The following is a 19,098-nucleotide window of genomic DNA, read 5'->3' on the forward strand; positions in this document are numbered from 1 at the left end:
GGAAGCCTATTTCAGGTCTTTGTGCTATTTGCAAGGTAAAGGCTATAGATGACAACTTATATCGGCATTATTAATATTTTTTCCATCACTTTCTTAAGTCTAGATAATCAACAAAACAATGAGTCAAGTCCCAACGTACAGTATTTGCTGATTTCTACAGTGTAAATAGCCCTATCACAGCCAAGGGCAAGCTGCCATGATGTCACCGAACCGACTTGGAAAGAGAGGCACAGTAACACATCATTCTGTGGTATTTCCAACCTACAGGCACAATAAACGTAAGTCACTGCTACAACAAAGATAAGAAAATGTAGTAAAATAATTGAGAAGTGATGAATTTTGAGTATTTGTTACTTTCCTTTTTGACAGAATTTATTCTCAGCGTAAAATCCATTATTCCTTAAAATGTCAAGAAAGTAAAGCTTTGACCAGAAGGAGGAAAGTGGGCCTGTGTGCTCCCATCTCAGGAACGGGAGGCCGAGTGTATGCTGGGAACGTCAGAGTGACAGCTATCAAGAGACCAGAAACAGGACCCGATTCCTGCCCCAGGGCTTATAACAAAGGCTCCAACCAGGCTTTTTTCCAAAAATGTTTTTAATTCCGACATCCATCTTAATGGCTTACGGTAGCCTAATTTAGCCAGTAGTTTGTTATACTAAAAATGGAAGCTAATGATTTCAGCTAAAAACAACTAAGTCAGTGCCATCAAAGTATATCGTAAGAAACTGATTATCACAGGCTGCATTTGTTGTCCCTTCCTTCTCCCCACAGAAAGGCTTAATAAGATTCCCACAGCAACAGCAAAAGGCTTACTTCTTCCCCTGGGACCCACAGTTATGAATGTGTTCTCTAGAGGGCATCTACCGCCCCCCCCCCGCCGGCCACCCCGCCAAGAGCTCTTCAAAGACTCATCTCATGCAGGGAGCAGTGGTCCCACTAAAGAGTATCACCTGCTACTACAGGTCATATTAGTGTCGTTCAGCAAATATTGATGACATCACCCTATTTCTCTTCAGTACCCACCAGTACTCAGCTCGGGGCGATATAGCTCAGCACACTTTATCCTTTCCAAAATACTAGATTTTGAAAAGAGGCACAACTTTTAAGAAAGAGCAGATAATAGTCATACCACTTAACTGTCCATCTGGAAGAAATCCAGCCCAAAAAAGAAGGGGGGCACGCCTGGGTGCTTCACTTGATTAAGCGTCTGACTCTTGATTTCGGCTCAGGTCATGATCTCACAGTCATGAAATCAAGCCCCGAGTTGGGCTCTGCCCTGGATCTGGAGGCTTCTTAAAATTCTCTCTCCTTCTCCCTCTGCCCCTCTCCCCCACTCACTCACACACATGCTCGCTCCCTCTCTTTCTCTCTCTCTCTCTCTCAAAAAAAAGAAAAATGTTTTCAGGTGCCACTGTTGGAATTAACCAGGAATTCTGATTAGGTAAGCACATTCAACACAATTATGACATGATTACCTATTTTAACTGGCAACAATTCAAACATAATGCAGATTTCTTGATTCAGATTCAATCCATTTGCTGTATATACTCTGAAACCTCATGATGCTAGTTTCCATAAAATGAAATGTGTCACAAAAAGCCACCTGGACTGGGAAATTACTGAAGGGACTTGTTACAAAGGGATCTCAGTTATTAGGCAATTAGGACAAAACTCCTGAGAATATTTACAAAGTCTTCCTGGGGCATGACCTTGATGAAATGTCTTTAATTTTATAATTTTTGGAAATAATGAAAGGAACGGTTAGCTTTTGTCTTCCTCTGAGGATTCTCCATTTTGCTATTGAGACTGCTAAACTGAATGATTTTAATTCAGGGCACTAGTTTTATTAGCAGCTTAGAATTTTCTTTTCCAGCTTGTGACATCTCAACAAATTTCCTAGTTCCATCTAGTGTTGGGAGGCATGTTCCTGTGCCATCTTCAGGATTCTGACGGAAGGGGTTTCTCAGGCTAGGTTAAGAGCTTAGAGACAAGGTACTAAAAAAGATGCGTTCCGTGGCCCCTGGCTTATGCACCGCACCAGCACATGCGCACACTTCCGTTGAGGTCTGTCTATGGCCGCCATCTTTAATTGACGCCCTCCGGCTGTAGCTATACAAGCTGGCCCCTTCTCCCAGGCCCACCCACCCCCAGAATGGAGGCCTGAACGCAGCAGAGTTCTAGGACTGAGACCCATGTTCCTATATTTTGGGACCAGTGCAAGTCTTACTGCTGCCCCTACTCACTGGTGTGGGCTCACCCTCATGGCTTAATAACATTTTATAATTTTATTTATTTATTTTGAGAAAGCCAGAGACGGCGTGAGTGGGGGTGCAGAGAGAAAGGGAGAGAGAGAATCCCAAGCAGGCTCTGCACTGTCAGCGCAGAGACCAACAGCAGTGGGGGGGGGGGGGGGGGGGGATGAGTAATTCAAACCCACAAACTGTGAAATCATAACCTGAGCTGAAACCAAGAGTTGGAGGCTTAACTGACTGAGCCACCCAGGTGCCCCATTTAATAACGTATTTTAGATAAACACACCGGCATCTGACTGAGCAAACAACCTCTCTTACATACCTTAGAGTCTCTTGGATTAAATACCCAATTTATGAGAACAGATAGCCCAGGGGGGAAAAAAATGCAACATTTTATTCCAGGGAACTCATCCCACCAAATTAATGTATCAAAAAGAAATCAAGAGAAGAAAAAAAAAAACTATTTTCTTTTTTTTTTTTTAAACACCTACTTTCAAGATCAGCTGAACATGTAAATGACCTAATATGACTTTAGTTTGGTGGATACAATGCATCTTCTGACAGGCTTAATTTGGGCGACTTGGAGCAGAAAACCCACTTTCTCTTCATATCTAGATAGCCATCATTGTCTACATAATCCCAGTCACAAAGAAAAATTTAATGGAATCCTAGAGAAATGTTACATTCTGTTCATGGATTTACTGAGCAAGGATGTGTACTCTGAGGTACTATCAGGAAGTCGTGAGTAGTTACTATTTAGTCAGCACCAAAGAGTCACCGATACACATTTTTTTAAGTGGGCTCCACTTCCCATGTGGGGCTTGAACTCATGACCCTGAGAACAAGAGTTGGATGCTCTACCAACTGAGTCACCCAGGTGCCCCCCCCCCCCCGCATCACTGATACACATTTAAAGGGCTTTTAACGTTGAGTTTCATTTCTCCAGATATGAAGTAAATATTCTTTGAATGCAAACATTTCTTTTCATTTAAAAAAGGCAAGTAGTTCCAGAATGCATATCCTTTAGAAGAGTTCCTTCCTTCTGTGCTGTCCATACAGGGAGCTGGGCCTTACAAGGACCCGGGCCAAGCTGAACCGGCTCAGCGTCACAGCCCCTGCAAGTTTCCTGTACAGGCTGATTCATCAGTTAAAGCCAGGTCTGCCTGGCTGCCAGCAGCTCACTGCTAATTACCAGGGCAAACGTGTATATTTCAAAGTTGGCAAATAGGATAACCCTTCTCAAAGGCTATTAGCTCTGCCACGAGCAATCGTTGATTTTGTCCTACTAAATGCTCCCCTTGAGTATGATCCTCGCCCATCTTTGGTTAAGAACAGTCAAAGGTAACACTCCTCAGGACAACAAATGCCCTGGGCAGTGATCCCAATAACTCGCCCTTTGTCTGTCACTACAAAGGCCGGGCTGGTCCCCCTCAGAATCAAGGATATTATTCCAGACAGCCCAGTCACTGTTGATTCAGAAGCTCCCTTAGCAAACGAGGGGTTTCAGATACCCTAGCAAGAGCTCCTGAGCTGCAGTTTTCTGTAACATCTCCATAATCATATGTATTTGGCTGAAGCAGGCCCTCCGCATGACTGAAGCACAGGGAATGGCTGCAAGCCTAACCCGCCTTCACTAACCCAGAGAATTGCCTTCACTGTGGGACTCAGTCTACCTTGAAACTAATCCCCCAAGAGCTCACGGAAACAGCCAACTATCTCTGCCTTGTACCTTTCTCTGGAAACACAGTCTACCAATAGCAAAACCAATTTGAGAAAAAAAAAAAAAAAGCACATTACTCAAATTTCATAGCTGTTATCAGAGTGGGAAAATTATGAACTAAGATGGATGGCATGGTTCTTTCCTTGTATTACAAACTAAATTCCTCCTATTTAATAAGTTTGATTATTAATGAACTTGCATTAGTTTTGATTTAACAGAGAGCATGAATCAAATAGTTAACACCTTAATGATGTGATAATATTTATTAGCACAGTAAATCCTGAATATAGGAGATCTATGATTCTTCTAATACTTCCACTTTATGAGCTGGCTTTAAAAACATCAGAGACATGCTCTTTTGAAGAACAAAGTTTTCGAGCTTGGACGAAAGAGAAGGTAATCATTACAAATTCATTACGGATCCATCAGAGATTTTTTAATCCATTTAAATCCAAGTAAAGGAGATCAGATTCTGATCTTACATTATTTCTACAATTTTAGAACAACTTTTCACTCACAAATTCAAGGTTACAATGGCATTAAAAATATCCACAGGAAAAGACTGGCATGAGATAGAAGAATATGATTCATTGCTGTTGCATTAGAGTGATTTTTTTCCCTCTATTTTTCAAATTTCCAAGAGCAGGGTTACGTCATTTTCACGGTAAAAATTATAAATTAAGAAAGAATTCAAGATTACAAAACAGCTGACTTTATAAAGTAATTCTTCAAACAAATGGGCAGAAAGAAGGCATTCAAGCAAACTAAAGAAGATGCTCCATGTAAAGTTTCACCAGGTCCTGGGACAGCTTTAGAGATGAAGCCCATTGTTAGTATTTCCCGGCATCACAGTCCTTGGGGACGGGAAGCAGTGAGAGCCCCCTTTCCTGTGACACTGCAGATCCTCACCAGGCAAGTATGACCCATGCTGGATTTCTACAGGTTTATTAGCCTTGTGTGCCTGGGGAATCTTAACGCACTTTTGGAATCTGTACTCGATTTGGTTTTATGGTGAGAAAAGTGAGGTTCACATGTAAGTACCACAATGACCAGTTAATGGGGACATCACCATTAATTGCTAAGAAAGCAGCCATTATAGGTGACCATCCTGCCTCATTACTGGCCTTCTGTAACCCATGGGCTTAGAGAAAGATTAGGTAACAGTTCCTTTTCAAATTATATTTCCTTCAGTCAAGTCTGTTCACTTAAAAAACAAGACAACTATATGCACAAGACTGTAAACAGATCTCATTCACACTGACAGCCCACAGAGGGGACTCTCCATTAATCACCCATGCAGGTTTTTTGAGCAATAAACCCCAAATCGGTGTTTAAAATATGTGTGCATCTATTAAGATAAAATTTTAAAACTTAGTTTTTAAATAGCCCAGTGGACATTCCAAACCGGTAACTTTACCCAGGGAGGGGGGATATAAATGCTTCCTGTATTAGGATATAAAAATAGAAAACCCCAATAAGGATTTCAGACTCTGTTCCTCAAGAAATCACACAATTTGTGTCCAAAGGCGGTACAGATACCAATGTAACTTTCTTCCCTGATCTCTGAATACATCTCCTCCACAATGGAGGTATCTGGGGGTTGGGCATTTGCCTAATCCCACGGGGTCCTCTGGCTGGGGTCACAGCTGCTGGCTGGTGAAGAAGGATTTAGTCTCCCTGCAGACAGGATTTACACAGAGCGGACAACTCAGAGTCAACTGCTTGGAGCACAGCTCGTTTGACTGGATGTGTGACAGCACCAAATCGGCCAGGGCCTGGAAGACGGGCGACAAGAAGCAAAGATTCCTCAGAAGCATCAAGTCTGCTCTCTCCCCACGCGTCTCCCTCCCCCTCCCATCTGCCCAGATAATCACTGTGGCTGGGGGTTTCTTTTCGTCTGAATTATGGCTACTTTGAACTGGATTCTATAATATCTTCGTTTCCTAAGGATCCTCGGCTTAGACAAAAGTTAAGATAGAGATTTTAGAGAAGAAAATCCTCTTACCCCACCTGCTAAATCTGGTCTCTGAAAGGCAGATCTTAAATCAGACATAGTTATAGGTGGGTAGAAAATAAGAAAATCGGGGCTATCTAAACGAAAAAGGAGCAAGAGCATAAGGAATTCGATTTTATTTTTGTAATTAATTGGAACTCAAAATGTTCTAATATGTGAGAAAACCAATATTCTGTAAGAGCTTCTCAGAGGATTACTCTCCGATATGTTCTACGAAAATGGTTGCAACAGTATAGATACCTTGGAGAACAATGGATTTCCATTAAGAGACTCTGCTCTTCTGATGTTTTCAACTCCACACTGAATCAAATGAGAAAAAGAGGGAAAACCACATACACGTTTTATTTTCCTTTTTTTTTTTTTTTTTTAAAGAAACCACTACAAAAAAGTAAACAGACATAGATACATACACAACTTAAAGTCCTACTTCCAAAGTGGTCCCAGACTGCTCAGAAATGAAAACAGCCACGGGACCAGACACAGATGTTGATTTTCACCTCTGTTATCATAAAATTGCTCTCAGTTTCTATTCCTTCCCCCACCCTATTACCTTCCCATAAATGCTTAGTTTCCAAACCGTTTTCGAGCTATATTTGACAGAATTCTCAAGTCATTCAAATCTGCTTACCATTCTTTTTTTTTAATCTACCTTTCTAATGCGTACTTTTACAGACTCTACCTAAGCAGAATGTTGCTTTAATTAAATAAATCTTTATGCCTGTTTTGATTCCAATTGCCAAAAGAGGTAAATGAATTTAATGTCTGTTGAACCTAGATGGGACCCAATGCAGAGTTGGGTTTTTAAATATATTCTTACACAGAAAAACCCAAAATAAAACCTGAGGACTGTTTCACTATCATCCTTGCTTCCCTCCCCCCAAATACCCAGTTGATTATCCCCCAAATAATTAAGAAACATCTAATTATTGTTCACTCAGGTAGTCAAAATCTTCTTTCTAAAATGCAGATGGCTTTTTTGTTGTTTTATCGTTTAAGTGAACTTCAACCGACAAGGGAAAATGGTGAGATCAGCAAACACATAGTTCTCAACTTAAAAAGAGACTGTATTCTAAAACTTCCTGTAGAAGTCAGGAACGGCAGGATAACCAACACTGGCAGTGGACTTGAACACTGTTCATGCGACAGTTACAGGATACAACTCTGTAGGGCAACCCAGTAAAATATCTATCACCATTTAAATTCCATTTCTAGGAATTTTATCTAAGAAAATAATTGGAAAAGTAAAAAGGAAATGATGTTTATTACAGAGCAGTTTAGGAAAGTACAAAGTTGGAAACATACTGATGCATACTGATCAAGGATTTGTTAAAAATAATTATACAGATCTAACTACATTTATTGACTTGGGTCTGTAACATATTTTTAAGAAAAAAAAAAAGATTACAAAACAGTATGAATAAAATACCATTTTTGTTAAACATGTAGGAGAATACCATTTTTCTTAAAGTACACATACATTTAGAGAAAAAAGGGGACTTAATTTTATTAAAATATTAACTTACTACCTCTCAGGGGTAAGATTCTGAGTGAGCTCTACTCTCAATGTGATGCTCCTCTAAATTGTCTGGGTTCTTTATTATTTTTATTATCGATAAGCAGTAATTTCATCTTGGGGGAAAAATTCAAACTACTTTTTAAAGAAAGTTGTTTAAATTTTTTTTTTAATGTTTATTTATTTTAGACAGAGAGAGAGAGACAGAGCATGAACGGGAGAGGGGCAGAGAGAGAGGGAGACACAGAACTCGAAGCAGGCTCCAGGCTCTGAGCTGTCAGCACAGAGCCCGACACGGGGCTCGAACTCATGGACTGTGAGATCATGACCTGAGCCGAAGTCAGACGCTTAACCGACTGAGCCACCCAGGCGCCCCTAAAGAAAGTTGTTTTAAACACAGCATATTCTCCCATCAAAACAATGAAGTAAACTGTAGCTAGATGGTCTTCTTTATTCTCTGGATAATCTATTCATCGCTAATAATCCATTTGATTACTAAGGAATAATCTCGGTTTAGTAATGTTAACAACTGTGAATTATCATGCAATACAAAAACTTATTTTCCGAACACACTGGTACAAACTATACTTGCACGTAAGTCTCTTTAGGAAGCTCACGACCAGCCAAGGTCACGGTGGGATACAGAAGGCACCATTACATGACATCCACAGACAATGCTGCAACCACTTTCCCATCATTTCTGTATCAGAACTACTGACACCCTCCAACTTCCTCAACATTTGATGACCAGCGTGCCTAAACAGAATCCCGTGGGCTTACGTGCCGGCTAAAGCTCTCTCCAAGCCCTCGCACCCTGTCCCGTGCGTGCCACCCATTCTCAGTCCCGGAGAGAGTGAGGTAGCCTCTGAGGCCAGGCCTCCATCGAGCACGCATGGGGACAACCAGGGCCGGGAATTCTGGCAGAAGATGGAGCGGCAGGCGAGGGCTTCTGGGGTCCCAGAGTTTCCACAGTCCCCATAGAAACAATGCTATACACTGGATTCTGGTTTCGGGCCGGCCCCCCGAAGTCATGAGATGGGGCAACAGTAAGTTCGTCGCCACTGTGAATGAGAACTCACATCCATCTTACATCATAAGACACTAAGGACGGTAGGCTTTATTTCAATAATCAGATTGATCACAACACGGTAGCAAACAGCTAATTGAGTGTATCAAAGAAGTCAAGGAAATTACAACATACTCTGCCTCAGTGTTCATTCAATGGTCTTCTCCTAAATGACAAAAATCCAACAAGAAACCGTGTAAAACCCCAAGTAGAGGGCACTATTAGGCCCAGAGGAATGCTAACACAATACAATTCTTTTCCTCCAAACTGGCGAGAAGTCCAATTATTCTGTCTTAAGAAAATGTAGCTTTAGTACTTGCAGGTGATATACAGTGTCTCCAACTAGATAAAATGATGTTGCTCCCGGTCACGGCTCGGCACCTGGGTTCACAAAGGCACAAAAGTGCTTCCTCTCTGCTGACGTGGAATTAACTCAATGTGTTCAGACGAACTCAATTTAAATGTTATTTGGAACAATGAGGCCACGGTACAGGCAAACATATCTATCAAAGAACATACTATTTTATCCCTTCACAATCTTTTTCTAATTCCAGTATGGTTAACATACAGTGTTATACTCGTTTTGGGTTTACAGTACAGTGACTCAACAATTCTATGTGTGCCCCAGTGCTCAAGATGAGTCTGTACTCTTCAGTCCCCTTCCCTTACTTGGCTCACCGCCCACCCACGTGCTCTCCAATAACAACCGGACGGTATTTTTGAATGATGCAATTATATCATTGCAGAGAAAGTTTCCTTCCAAAACAAATCACAACTTACGAATGGAACCAATAATCACATTTACCTCGTTAGCCAGAACTTGGGAGTACTCGATGTCCAGTTCGTACAGCGTTTCAATGTGATCGCTGGTAAACGCTATCGGGACCAAAAGAATGTTCTTCCTCCCCCTCTCACAAAGCCCTTTGATGGTCTCGTCTGTTTGAGGGCCCAGCCAGGGCATCGGACCAACCTGTGAGAAAGGAGAATGAACACACACAGGGACCCCTTTCTGCCCCGTGTCTGTGACACGCCACAGCCCACCGCCCTGGACACACACCCGCATGCTGCTGAGAGTGAGGGCCACACTTGACATTCGCATTAGTGGGCTTTGCTATTTGTCTGTTAAGCTCGAATCCTTCTAGAAGTTGGCATAATATAAATAAACAGCAATTTCTGCCATTACAACTAAAAACAAATAATACATTAAATCAATGAAATTCAACTGGTTGCTTGACTTCCCCTCCATCTGACCTGCCTGCAGAGTTCCTTCTGCTCATGGTGAACCACCAAGTGCTAGAACATTCTGCGTATGTGAAAGAGCCAGATCTAATCATTTCATAACTAAGTCCTAAAATAGATGTCCTCAGAAAAGCTGACTGTAAACATATGGAAGCCACCTACCTTGGACTGCCAAACCAGTCGGTAGGGGTTGGAGTAACCCAGCTTATCCATGACTCTCTGCACAGTGGCGCCCACCTCCTGAGGATAGGGATCCCCTCTGTTGACCACCTGCAGCAGAGACACATGGGTGTTCGGTCGCCAACACTGTGAAGGGGTCCAAGAGCCTTGGACTGTGCGGTGTGACCGTGTAAGCCGGGGACCTTCCCCACTGTCTTCTGCACTCAATTGCCAAACTTCCTCGGGTCTATTTCCTCATGGGCCAAAGGAGAACACCGCATTCACTCCTCTCTAAGTAGCTAGGAATATGTCAAATCCTATGTTCTCTGTTATTCGTAGGAGATTGATGTCTAACGAGGGAGGATGGGTCTTTCGGTTTCCCCATCTGAAATACGGAAAGCGGGAATCAAGAATATTGTGTGGACGGCATCTGGACCTGTGGAATCCACGGCACCAGCTTCACAGAAGGGGCAAATGCTGGTGGAGTAAGACAGAAGAGAGAAGCAGCTCATGGGTTCACACACCAGGCTCCTCGAGAATATGACCTATACCTTCAAATTCCTTTTTTCCCACTTTGCCCACAGCAACGGACTGCAAGGCAAATGCTTTGTGCACAGCAAACGTCTGATAACTGGTCCTGACACAACAGCTTGTTAATACTTTTGAAAATGTTCAATAGGAATTTTATTTTTACTGCTTTAACATTTAGCTGTGCACTGACTCCACAACCCCTTATGCTGCTTTATTTAATAATACTTATTATATACTATCTAACTAAATATTATTTATTCCCACAATACTTATTACCTTCTGACATAACATACTATTTTTTTTTCTGTAATATGGTTATTATCTGTCCCCCACCCCCACTCTCTGGGGACAAAGATTTTTGTCTATTTTGTTCATTCCCATATCCTACGACAATGGATAGACAGTGGATAAAACAGTACTTTGAATACAGTCGATAGACCAGTGCTCAATAAATACTGTTGAAGTGAAATCTGGATAAACTATTTTATGATATTACCAAAAGTTAGTTAAAAAGCCATTAGCATTAGAAACCTAAATGTAGAATGAATGAGGGAAATATAAAGTCGCCATTAGAACAACATAGAAATAATCACTATAGGCAAGATCTATTGAAGGATGCTGAAATTAGTGAGCAAAGGTCTAGGAAAAAGAAAGCATTTGCCTAGTCTCAAATTATCTCACCTAAGATATTTTAAATTACAGAGAGAAAAACAGTAACTTTACTATGTACAAACCCAGCAGGTACCACCTCAGACAAATGGCCAAGGATCACATCACCAGTAGTAAGACGGGTTATTATCATGTGCCCAAATACAATGCACTGAGAAGGACCAATCAGCATGGAGTGTTCTTCCCCGTACTACATAACCTCAATCTAATCGTGAGAAAATGCCAGACGTGGGAATGCAAGCTAGTGCAGCCACTCCGGAAAACAGTATGGAGGTTCCTCAAAAAACTAAAAATAGAACTACCCGACGACCCAGCAATCGCACTACTAGGCATTTATCCACGGGATACAGGTGTGCTGTTTCAAAGGGACACATGCACCCCCATGTTTATAGCAGCACTATCGACAATAGCCAAAGTATGGAAAGAGCCCAAATGTCCATCGATGGATGAGTGGATAAAGAAGATGTGGTATATATATATATACAATGGAGTATTACTCGGCAATCAAAAAGAATGAAATCTTGCCACTTGCAACTAAGTGCTTGGAACTAGAGGGTATTATGCTAAGTGAAATTAGTCAGAGAAAGACAAAAATCTCATATGAGGACTTTAAGATACAAAACAGATGAACACAAGGGAATGGAAGCAAAAATAATATAAAAACAGGAAGGGGGACAAAAACATAAGAGACTCTTAAATATGGAGAACAAACAGAGGGTTACTGGAGGGGTTTGGGGGGGGATGGGCTAAATGGGGAAGGGGCACTAAGGAATCTACTCCTGAAATCATTGGTGCACTATATGCTAACTAATTTGGATGTAAATTATTAAAAAAAAAAAATTAAAAGGAAAAAAAAAAAAAAAAGAAAATGCCAGACATATCCAGATGCAAAATAACTGACATTCCACTAAGTCATTCTTCAAAAATATCAAGGTCACAAAAGACAAGAAAAGCGTGAAGACTGTCAGGGACTGGGGGTTCCCGAGGAGACATGACAACGTGACACGATGCTGAAGCCTGAGAAAGCCTGGCCCCTGGCTCACAGCAGTGCACCGTCGTTAGGGTCCCAGTCTGGGTCACCGAACTGCGGTTGTGCAGATGCCGGCATGAGGAGACGCAAAGGGAAGGGTGTATGTGTGTGTATATGTATGCATATATGTATATACGTGTGTATATGTATATGTATATATATATGTATATATATATGTATGTACATATACACACGAACCCTCTGTACTATTTTTCAACTTTTCTGTAAGTCCAAAATTACTTCCAAATAGTAAGTCTTTGAAAAGTCATCAAGAAGGAAGGGTGAGCAGCAGCAAGTACAGGGGAAAAGAGAAGCCTGCTAGAACAGTCTGCTTCCTTGACAGTCCCCGTCTTCCCCTCCCTCCCTCATCCTCGCGACTTCATGGCACAGCCCGGTCCCACACGGGAGCCTGCGCGGCAGAGAAGCCTGGCAACAGGGTGCCCGGCCCCGGAGGGAAGGATGGGGGAGTGACTGAGGGAAGGGAAGGCAGCACCTGGAATTGTTCACGTGCAAAAACGTGCTTCCTTCCCCCCCCCCCCCACCTCACCCCCTCCAGCCCAAGAGCTTCCCTCTGGCACGTCAGACATGGCCTCATCACACCTAGGACAGTTGTGAAAAGGATGCGGGCCGCGCGGCCGCAGGGGCATGCGAAGAGGCTTTGCGTGATACCAGAAGAGAGAGTATGAACTTGTTAGAGTAAAACAGGCAGGCTTCCAGAAGGGAGGAACATACTCCCGAGCCTCCTCCAGCTGCACGGGCACCTGCTCCGTTGAACGCAGAGCTGGAGAGCTGTCAGGGCTCGACCCCCGTGACCACCAGGTGGCAGTAAAGACCGATTAGAGGGGTGGCCCCAGGCACTGGGGTTAACTCCATTAGCTCTGGAGTTAAACCCTTAACACCTACGAAGACGTAATTCTTCGCCTCTCTGGCTTTGAAAGCAATGTGCTTAGGGCACAGTGATAGTTCTGAGCTGATGAAACCGGCCGCTCATTCCACGCACATCTCTATACCCTGCAGCGCACTGGCTCCATCGTTCTCGTTGGCAAACGGGCGACAGCTCAGGCACACAGGCGGTATTTTCGAGAACACCCAGCGCAGCGTGATAAACTGGGGAATGACCAGATGACCACTCGATACCTGCCATACTCACTCGCTAAAACGTGGGCTCTGGTCTCGGCAAATTAGAAACTGTAATCACTTCCTGGAGTTCAAACAGCCCCTGTCAAGTCTTGACAAAAGAACAGGACGGAGTGTGAACGGAGGCTCTTTTCAGTGCAAGATACTGACTGAAAATCGGGTGCGCTCCTTCAACAGGGCAGGTAACAGCAGCCTTCCTCTACCTGCTCCACCTGTTCACGTACAGGAAAACTCCTCTACAACCCACCGCCAAGTTATCGTTTAAAGAGGTTTCATAAGACGATATTTATTCACAACATTACAATTTGAATTAATTATTATTGGGTTTCCAGGAATGAGTCTAGTTGCATGTAGCACCTAGGTGAAGTCTGACACGGGGCTCAGGATGTTCTGGAAGGCGGGTCCCGTTTACGCATTCAGAAATCCTCTAGCGCTAGGTCATCCAACAAAACGTTCTTACTTACAGACATGGGCAGTGAGTGAGCAGAAAAGAGAATGACCACCTCACTCCTCTTCTCAGGTGGAAAGTGGTCCAGTTCTTTCACGATGTGGTCTGCAAAGCACTGTGGGAACGGCAAGAAAGGAGGGTCAGAAGGAGTTGGGAAGAAAGAAATGGAAGGAAAAGAAAATGTTTTTAAAATGAAAGGTACAACAAGAAATTTCATGGCAACCCTCAAAAACTGGAACTCTCTTTTTAAAAAATTGCCAACAGTACAGTCTCCTCTTGCCGTGGTTCATCATCAAAATGGCTCATAACGGTTTCAGGGGCCTAGGGAATTTGATGGGAAACTTCTAAAGCTCGCTAATGGCTCACTGAAAATGAACGCTCTGGATCTGCTTCCCCTCGGGAGGAACAGGGCACACTTCCAGATGGAAAGGAAACACAGATGGGAAGAAGTTGTTTTAAGATCTCTCATTTGCTCGGTTAGCAGGAAAACAGCTTACGGGGTCTTTCTAAATCTTCCTCAGTTTGGCTTTCAGGCCTATCACATTAAAACACATTAGACAGAAATAGTAGAGGAATAAGAAAATACTATTCTATTTTTATGACCTTTTCCTTCTGAGCCCAGCATCCTCGCTAAGTCAATCTTCATAACAACCTTCATAACAACAGACGAGAGGCTGTACAACTCTCATTAAATTCACAGAGGGGGTTAGAGGCGGCCGACGTGGGGGCCCATTCAGTCACATCTGCGGGACCTGGGCTACAAGGCAGGCCCGCCTCCTCCTCCAAATCTCTGTCCACCAGACCAGTTAATTCCCTCCGTCTAGTTGGCTCTTTCCGATTTACATCAATAGGTGCTGAAATACCCGATCTGAAGAGGCTTTCTTTCATCTCGCGCTTTAATCATTCCTTGTCATTTAGCTCATAAAGCAAATGCTACAAAGGACATTAATGGGTCAATTGACAAAACTGGAATATGAGTGCAGATTAGATAAATTTAAGTATCAATGTTAAACTTACTGAGGCTGAATATTGTGTCACAGTTACAGAAGAGACTATTCCTGCTATTTCGATGGAAAGGGTGATTTTATAGATGTAAGTTACTCTCAAAAGGTTCGGGGAAAAAACAAGTATATATGCACACACATGCACACACACACAGAGGATGCAAACGCTGGCGAGTGGAATAAGTGTTAATAATACGTGAATCTAGGCAAAGAGTAGAGTTCTGTACTATACTTAGTCTTGTAACTTTTCTGCATGTGTAAACTGATTTCCAAATACAACGGTTTTTAAAAAATTATAAAGGACGATTTACCAGGACCACGTACATTTGCCTGTGTTGGTATTTTGACATATCAATGGCTAATACCGTAAGAAGGGCAAATAAATTCCCTAATCAATACTGAGATACTATTAATCTTCCCAAACGCTCAAAATTTGGTAAATAAATGCGCTAAGGTGCAAGAAGGTGCCTAGAGAGTTTCCTTTTCAAAATTTATAATTTATCTACAGAGTAAATGTAGTAAGATTAGACATACACAAAACCAGTGGTTTTTGCAATGTTTGGACACTAAGGACGTTCAGAAAGGATCATGTTTAGAGGGACAGTGGCCTAGGTAAGGAGGCCCACTGTCAAGTTTACATAGGAGACTAGAATATATGTTTACTCCAATTACCCCAGCAGCTAGATAAACAGCAATATTAGAGATAACAGTAGTAAAAAGACTGCTTCAAGTAATTACTACCTATAACAGATAAGAGTATTTTTAGTGTTAGGTTTTAACTTTATTTTTAGTTTCCAATTAGTTGAGGCTTTGACTTTTTTTAAAGTTTCTGCTGGATAGCAAATCTCCTTGTGTCATTTACATAATGTTAAGAATCAAGCCTATCTATAAACTTCCACTTCCCAAAAATTTTAGTATTTTCTTTCTCTCAGCTCACAGAACTACAAGTAGAAACACAATTTGTTACGGCTTACAACAGACGCTAACACCGTCAAAACTGAGGAGCCATGGGCCAGCCGAAGTGCTACTTAAATCATCCCAAATCCATCTGTGGTATTTTCGATGTGCGATCTCTCTGCAGAATGAAAGAGGCAGGCGGCTCTCAGAGCCTTCAATCACACCATCTAGGAGGGCAGATAAATACCTCTAAAATTCCCTTTCATTTTGTGAAGGGAGACTTCCTCAGTTAAGAGACCTTTCCATCTTTCTGCTTCCCCCCTTTTCAAAGGGCTGAATTTTAATGCAAATCTAATTACTCACTCGATCAGGGCAGGCAGATGCTGTGCAGATCCCTCCGTTCTCTGCTACCACATGTCGGTGCTGACCTGAAACCCCTCATTCCCACCCACAGGCCTCCGGGAGCAAAAGAGTCAGAGCATACCGGGCTATCTGGACCCAGCACTACAGCAAAGGGCACTGAGACCACAACCACACCTCTCTCTAAGGGAAGGCACCTTCTTTTCATTTGCACTTAAAACTGTTCTTCAACCTAAGTGTTAACCCCTGACATCACCTCGGTGCCCAAGGAACCTGGCCTGCTCCAGGGGAAGAGCAGGCCTGCTTTTAAACAATGTCTAGCACCATCTAGTGGTAGAGATTTTAAGCGACTCCAGGCTTTTAAAAAAGATGTTAACCTGGGATCTTTCCACAGAATATCCACAGAGTGAAATAGACTGGAGGAAACCCGAATCACTTAATATGTCTCCTACCTAAACTAACTCACAGGCAGAAGCCTCCTTGGACAGAAAAAAACTATATTTGTACGTTTTAGGGTAATTACCAGTACTACTCTCGTACAAGTGGCAAAAAAGGATATAATAACACCAATTCAAAGCTATTGGCTTCTGAGTTATAGTTTTAACTGATTCTCCAAAAATCAAGCACCTGTTGATGGAAATATAATTGTGTAGGCAAAATGTGAAATTTCTTCTAATACATGACTTTCTCAATTGAAACGTTAAATCTACTTTCATGTCAGAATGTGTAGATTTAGTACCTTTAAAAAATTTTCAAACATTTTGTCATTTTAAAGGCTTTAGAAAATACAGGATCTCTTGGTCACCCCGTTATGTAAATTGACTGAAACACTTCGTATAACCTTTAATGTCCTGGTTATTGGGAAACACAAAACTCAGGACACAATTCTGCTACAGTTTGGAACTAACAGTGTTAATGTGAGGAAAGGAAAGACTCTAACCTTTAAATCTTTATAATTATTTTCCCTTGTCATAATAAATGAAGACTCTAATACTGTGTTTTAATCCCAGCACACCCATTTAAGCAAAAGAACGGTAAGGCTCAGAGGGACGCCACAAACGAGGCAGGGACCAGAACCTGACCCACGCTGGAAGCTGGGCTGACGGAAGCTGCTGGCAGGGGCTGGCTTACCTGAATGAGGAGGGGGTGTGTGGGCCACCTGTCAATTGTGCTCCACTTCATCGCAGGCCTCCTTCCCATTTCACTATAGTATCTGTAAATGGCATTTAAGCTGCTGCCTGAAATATACAGGGGACCACGTAGTAGATGTGCGTTGATTATAGTGAAAATAAAGAACAGACTAGGGAAGGCAGTAAGGTCAAGATAGGTAACTGCTTCTATACTGAATCAGTCTAATCACAATTATTTCAATGCTCTAAAATGCATATAGATTTAACTACCCTGCAAATGGAGATCACTAAAAAGCAATCAATTTCAATGGCTTTTCAAAGACCAGTGAGGCCATTTCTAGTGAGAAACACGACAGCAGAGTAGTTATGAAATATGAGCAGTCGCTATTTGCAGAGACCAGTTATAACAACCAAAAGCATGTTAATTCCCCCACCCCACCCCGACACACACACACACATTATGAAGGTAATCAACCCCAGCAGAAAATGTAGGAGGTAGGGAAGAAAGGAAAAAAGAAACTGGCCATGACCCAGCATGCTAATACACTCATCATTTTACTCCAGCATAGTTCTTTCTAGTTACTTTCCTTTATAGCTATTTTGTTTCACGAAGTTGTCATTTGAGTATGTATGCAATTTTGTATCCCGAGTACTTGGGATATTTTTACTTAATATGATGTGATTCATATTTTCTACGTTACAATAAAAGCTTTACAGCCATCTTTTAAAGTGACTTGAGGGGCGCCTGGGTGGCGCAGTCGGTTAAGCGTCCGACATCAGCCAGGTCACGATCTCGCGGTCCGTGAGTTCGAGCCCTGCGTCAGGCTCTGGGCTGTGGCTCGGAGCCTGGAGCCTGTTTCCGATTCTGTGTCTCCCTCTCTCTCTGCCCCTCCCCCGTTCATGCTCTGTCTCTCTCTGTCCCAAAAATAAATTAAAAATGTTGAAAAAAAAATTTTTTTTTAAATAAAGTGACTTGAGTTCTTTTTTTTTTTTTTAAGTAGGTTCACACCCAGTGTGGAGCCCAATACAAGGCTTGAACTCATGACCATGAGATTAAGACCTGGGCTGAGATCAAGAGTTGGACACTTAGTGGACTGAGCCACCCAGGTGCCCCTAAATGACTTGTTGATAAGAATACTAGCTTATTGAGAGCAGTCTGTTAAGGTTTATATGAGCATTCTTTATTTCTACCTGCTTCTACAAGATTTTCATCATTTCCCAGAGTTAAGTTAAATGGAGACCAAATCCTTACAAGTAATCTAACAAAACTTCTTTTTTAAAAAATTTTTTTAGTGTTTACTTATTTTTGAGACAGAGAGAGAGACACAGTGCGAGTGGGGGAGGGGCACAGAGAGAGAGAGAAGACACAGAATCCGAAGCAGGCTCCAGACTCTGAGCTGTCAGCACAGAGCCCGACGTGGGGCTCAAACTCACAGACCGTGAGATCATGACCTGAGCCGAAGTCGGACATTTAACCGCCTGAGCCACCCAGGCACCCCAAAACTTGTCTTTTTAACCAAGAGGTCAAAATCACAAAAACTCAAAGACTGAAGGAAGGCAGGTGGTACCCACACAATTCAACATTTTCTTGGCCTAGTGGAGCTGGCGCTGGGGCTAAGGCTAATCCTATGCAACTCACCCTAACACAGAGCCTCTTCCTCAATCTTAACATAGGGCAAATGTTCCAAAGCGTTTCCTTGCTTCCCAATACCCATCCTCTGGTTTCTGTTAACTACGAGGACTGTGAATCTGATATGTCTCCATGTTAAAATACAAGCCGGTAGGGTGCCTGGGTGGCTCAATCGGGTTAAGTGTCGGCCTCTTGATTTCGTCTCAGGTCATGATCCCAGGGGTCGTGGGATCAAGTCCCATGTCAGGCTCCATGCTGAGCATGGAGTCTGCTTAAGATTCTCTCTCTCCTTCTTCCTC

General features: G+C 42.5%; 1 protein-coding gene across 2 annotated transcripts in view; it reads right to left on the reverse strand.

The window, feature by feature from the left end:
• Window positions 1–4,386: 4,386 nt before the first annotated feature.
• The window catches only part of FECH (ferrochelatase), a 37,489-nt gene continuing 22,777 nt past the window's right edge, over window positions 4,387–19,098 (reverse strand). The window contains exons 6-11 of one of the 2 annotated variants that reach the window (XM_047827645.1): window positions 17,171–17,277; window positions 13,795–13,893; window positions 9,967–10,074; window positions 9,371–9,535; window positions 6,227–6,286; window positions 4,387–5,747 (exon numbers count right to left, since the gene is read on the reverse strand). In XM_047827645.1, the coding sequence (XP_047683601.1) occupies window positions 5,613–5,747; window positions 6,227–6,286; window positions 9,371–9,535; window positions 9,967–10,074; window positions 13,795–13,893; window positions 17,171–17,277 (674 nt within the window). In that variant the 3' untranslated portion in view covers window positions 4,387–5,612. Of the gene's footprint in view, window positions 5,748–6,226; window positions 6,287–7,756; window positions 8,947–9,370; window positions 9,536–9,966; window positions 10,075–13,794; window positions 13,894–17,170; window positions 17,278–19,098 lie in introns of those variants that run through there. The other variant, XM_047827646.1, reaches the window with a different exon arrangement.

This window comes from Prionailurus viverrinus, chromosome D3 (genome assembly GCF_022837055.1).
Source record: "Prionailurus viverrinus isolate Anna chromosome D3, UM_Priviv_1.0, whole genome shotgun sequence".
Classification (NCBI taxonomy): domain Eukaryota; kingdom Metazoa; phylum Chordata; class Mammalia; order Carnivora; family Felidae; genus Prionailurus; species Prionailurus viverrinus.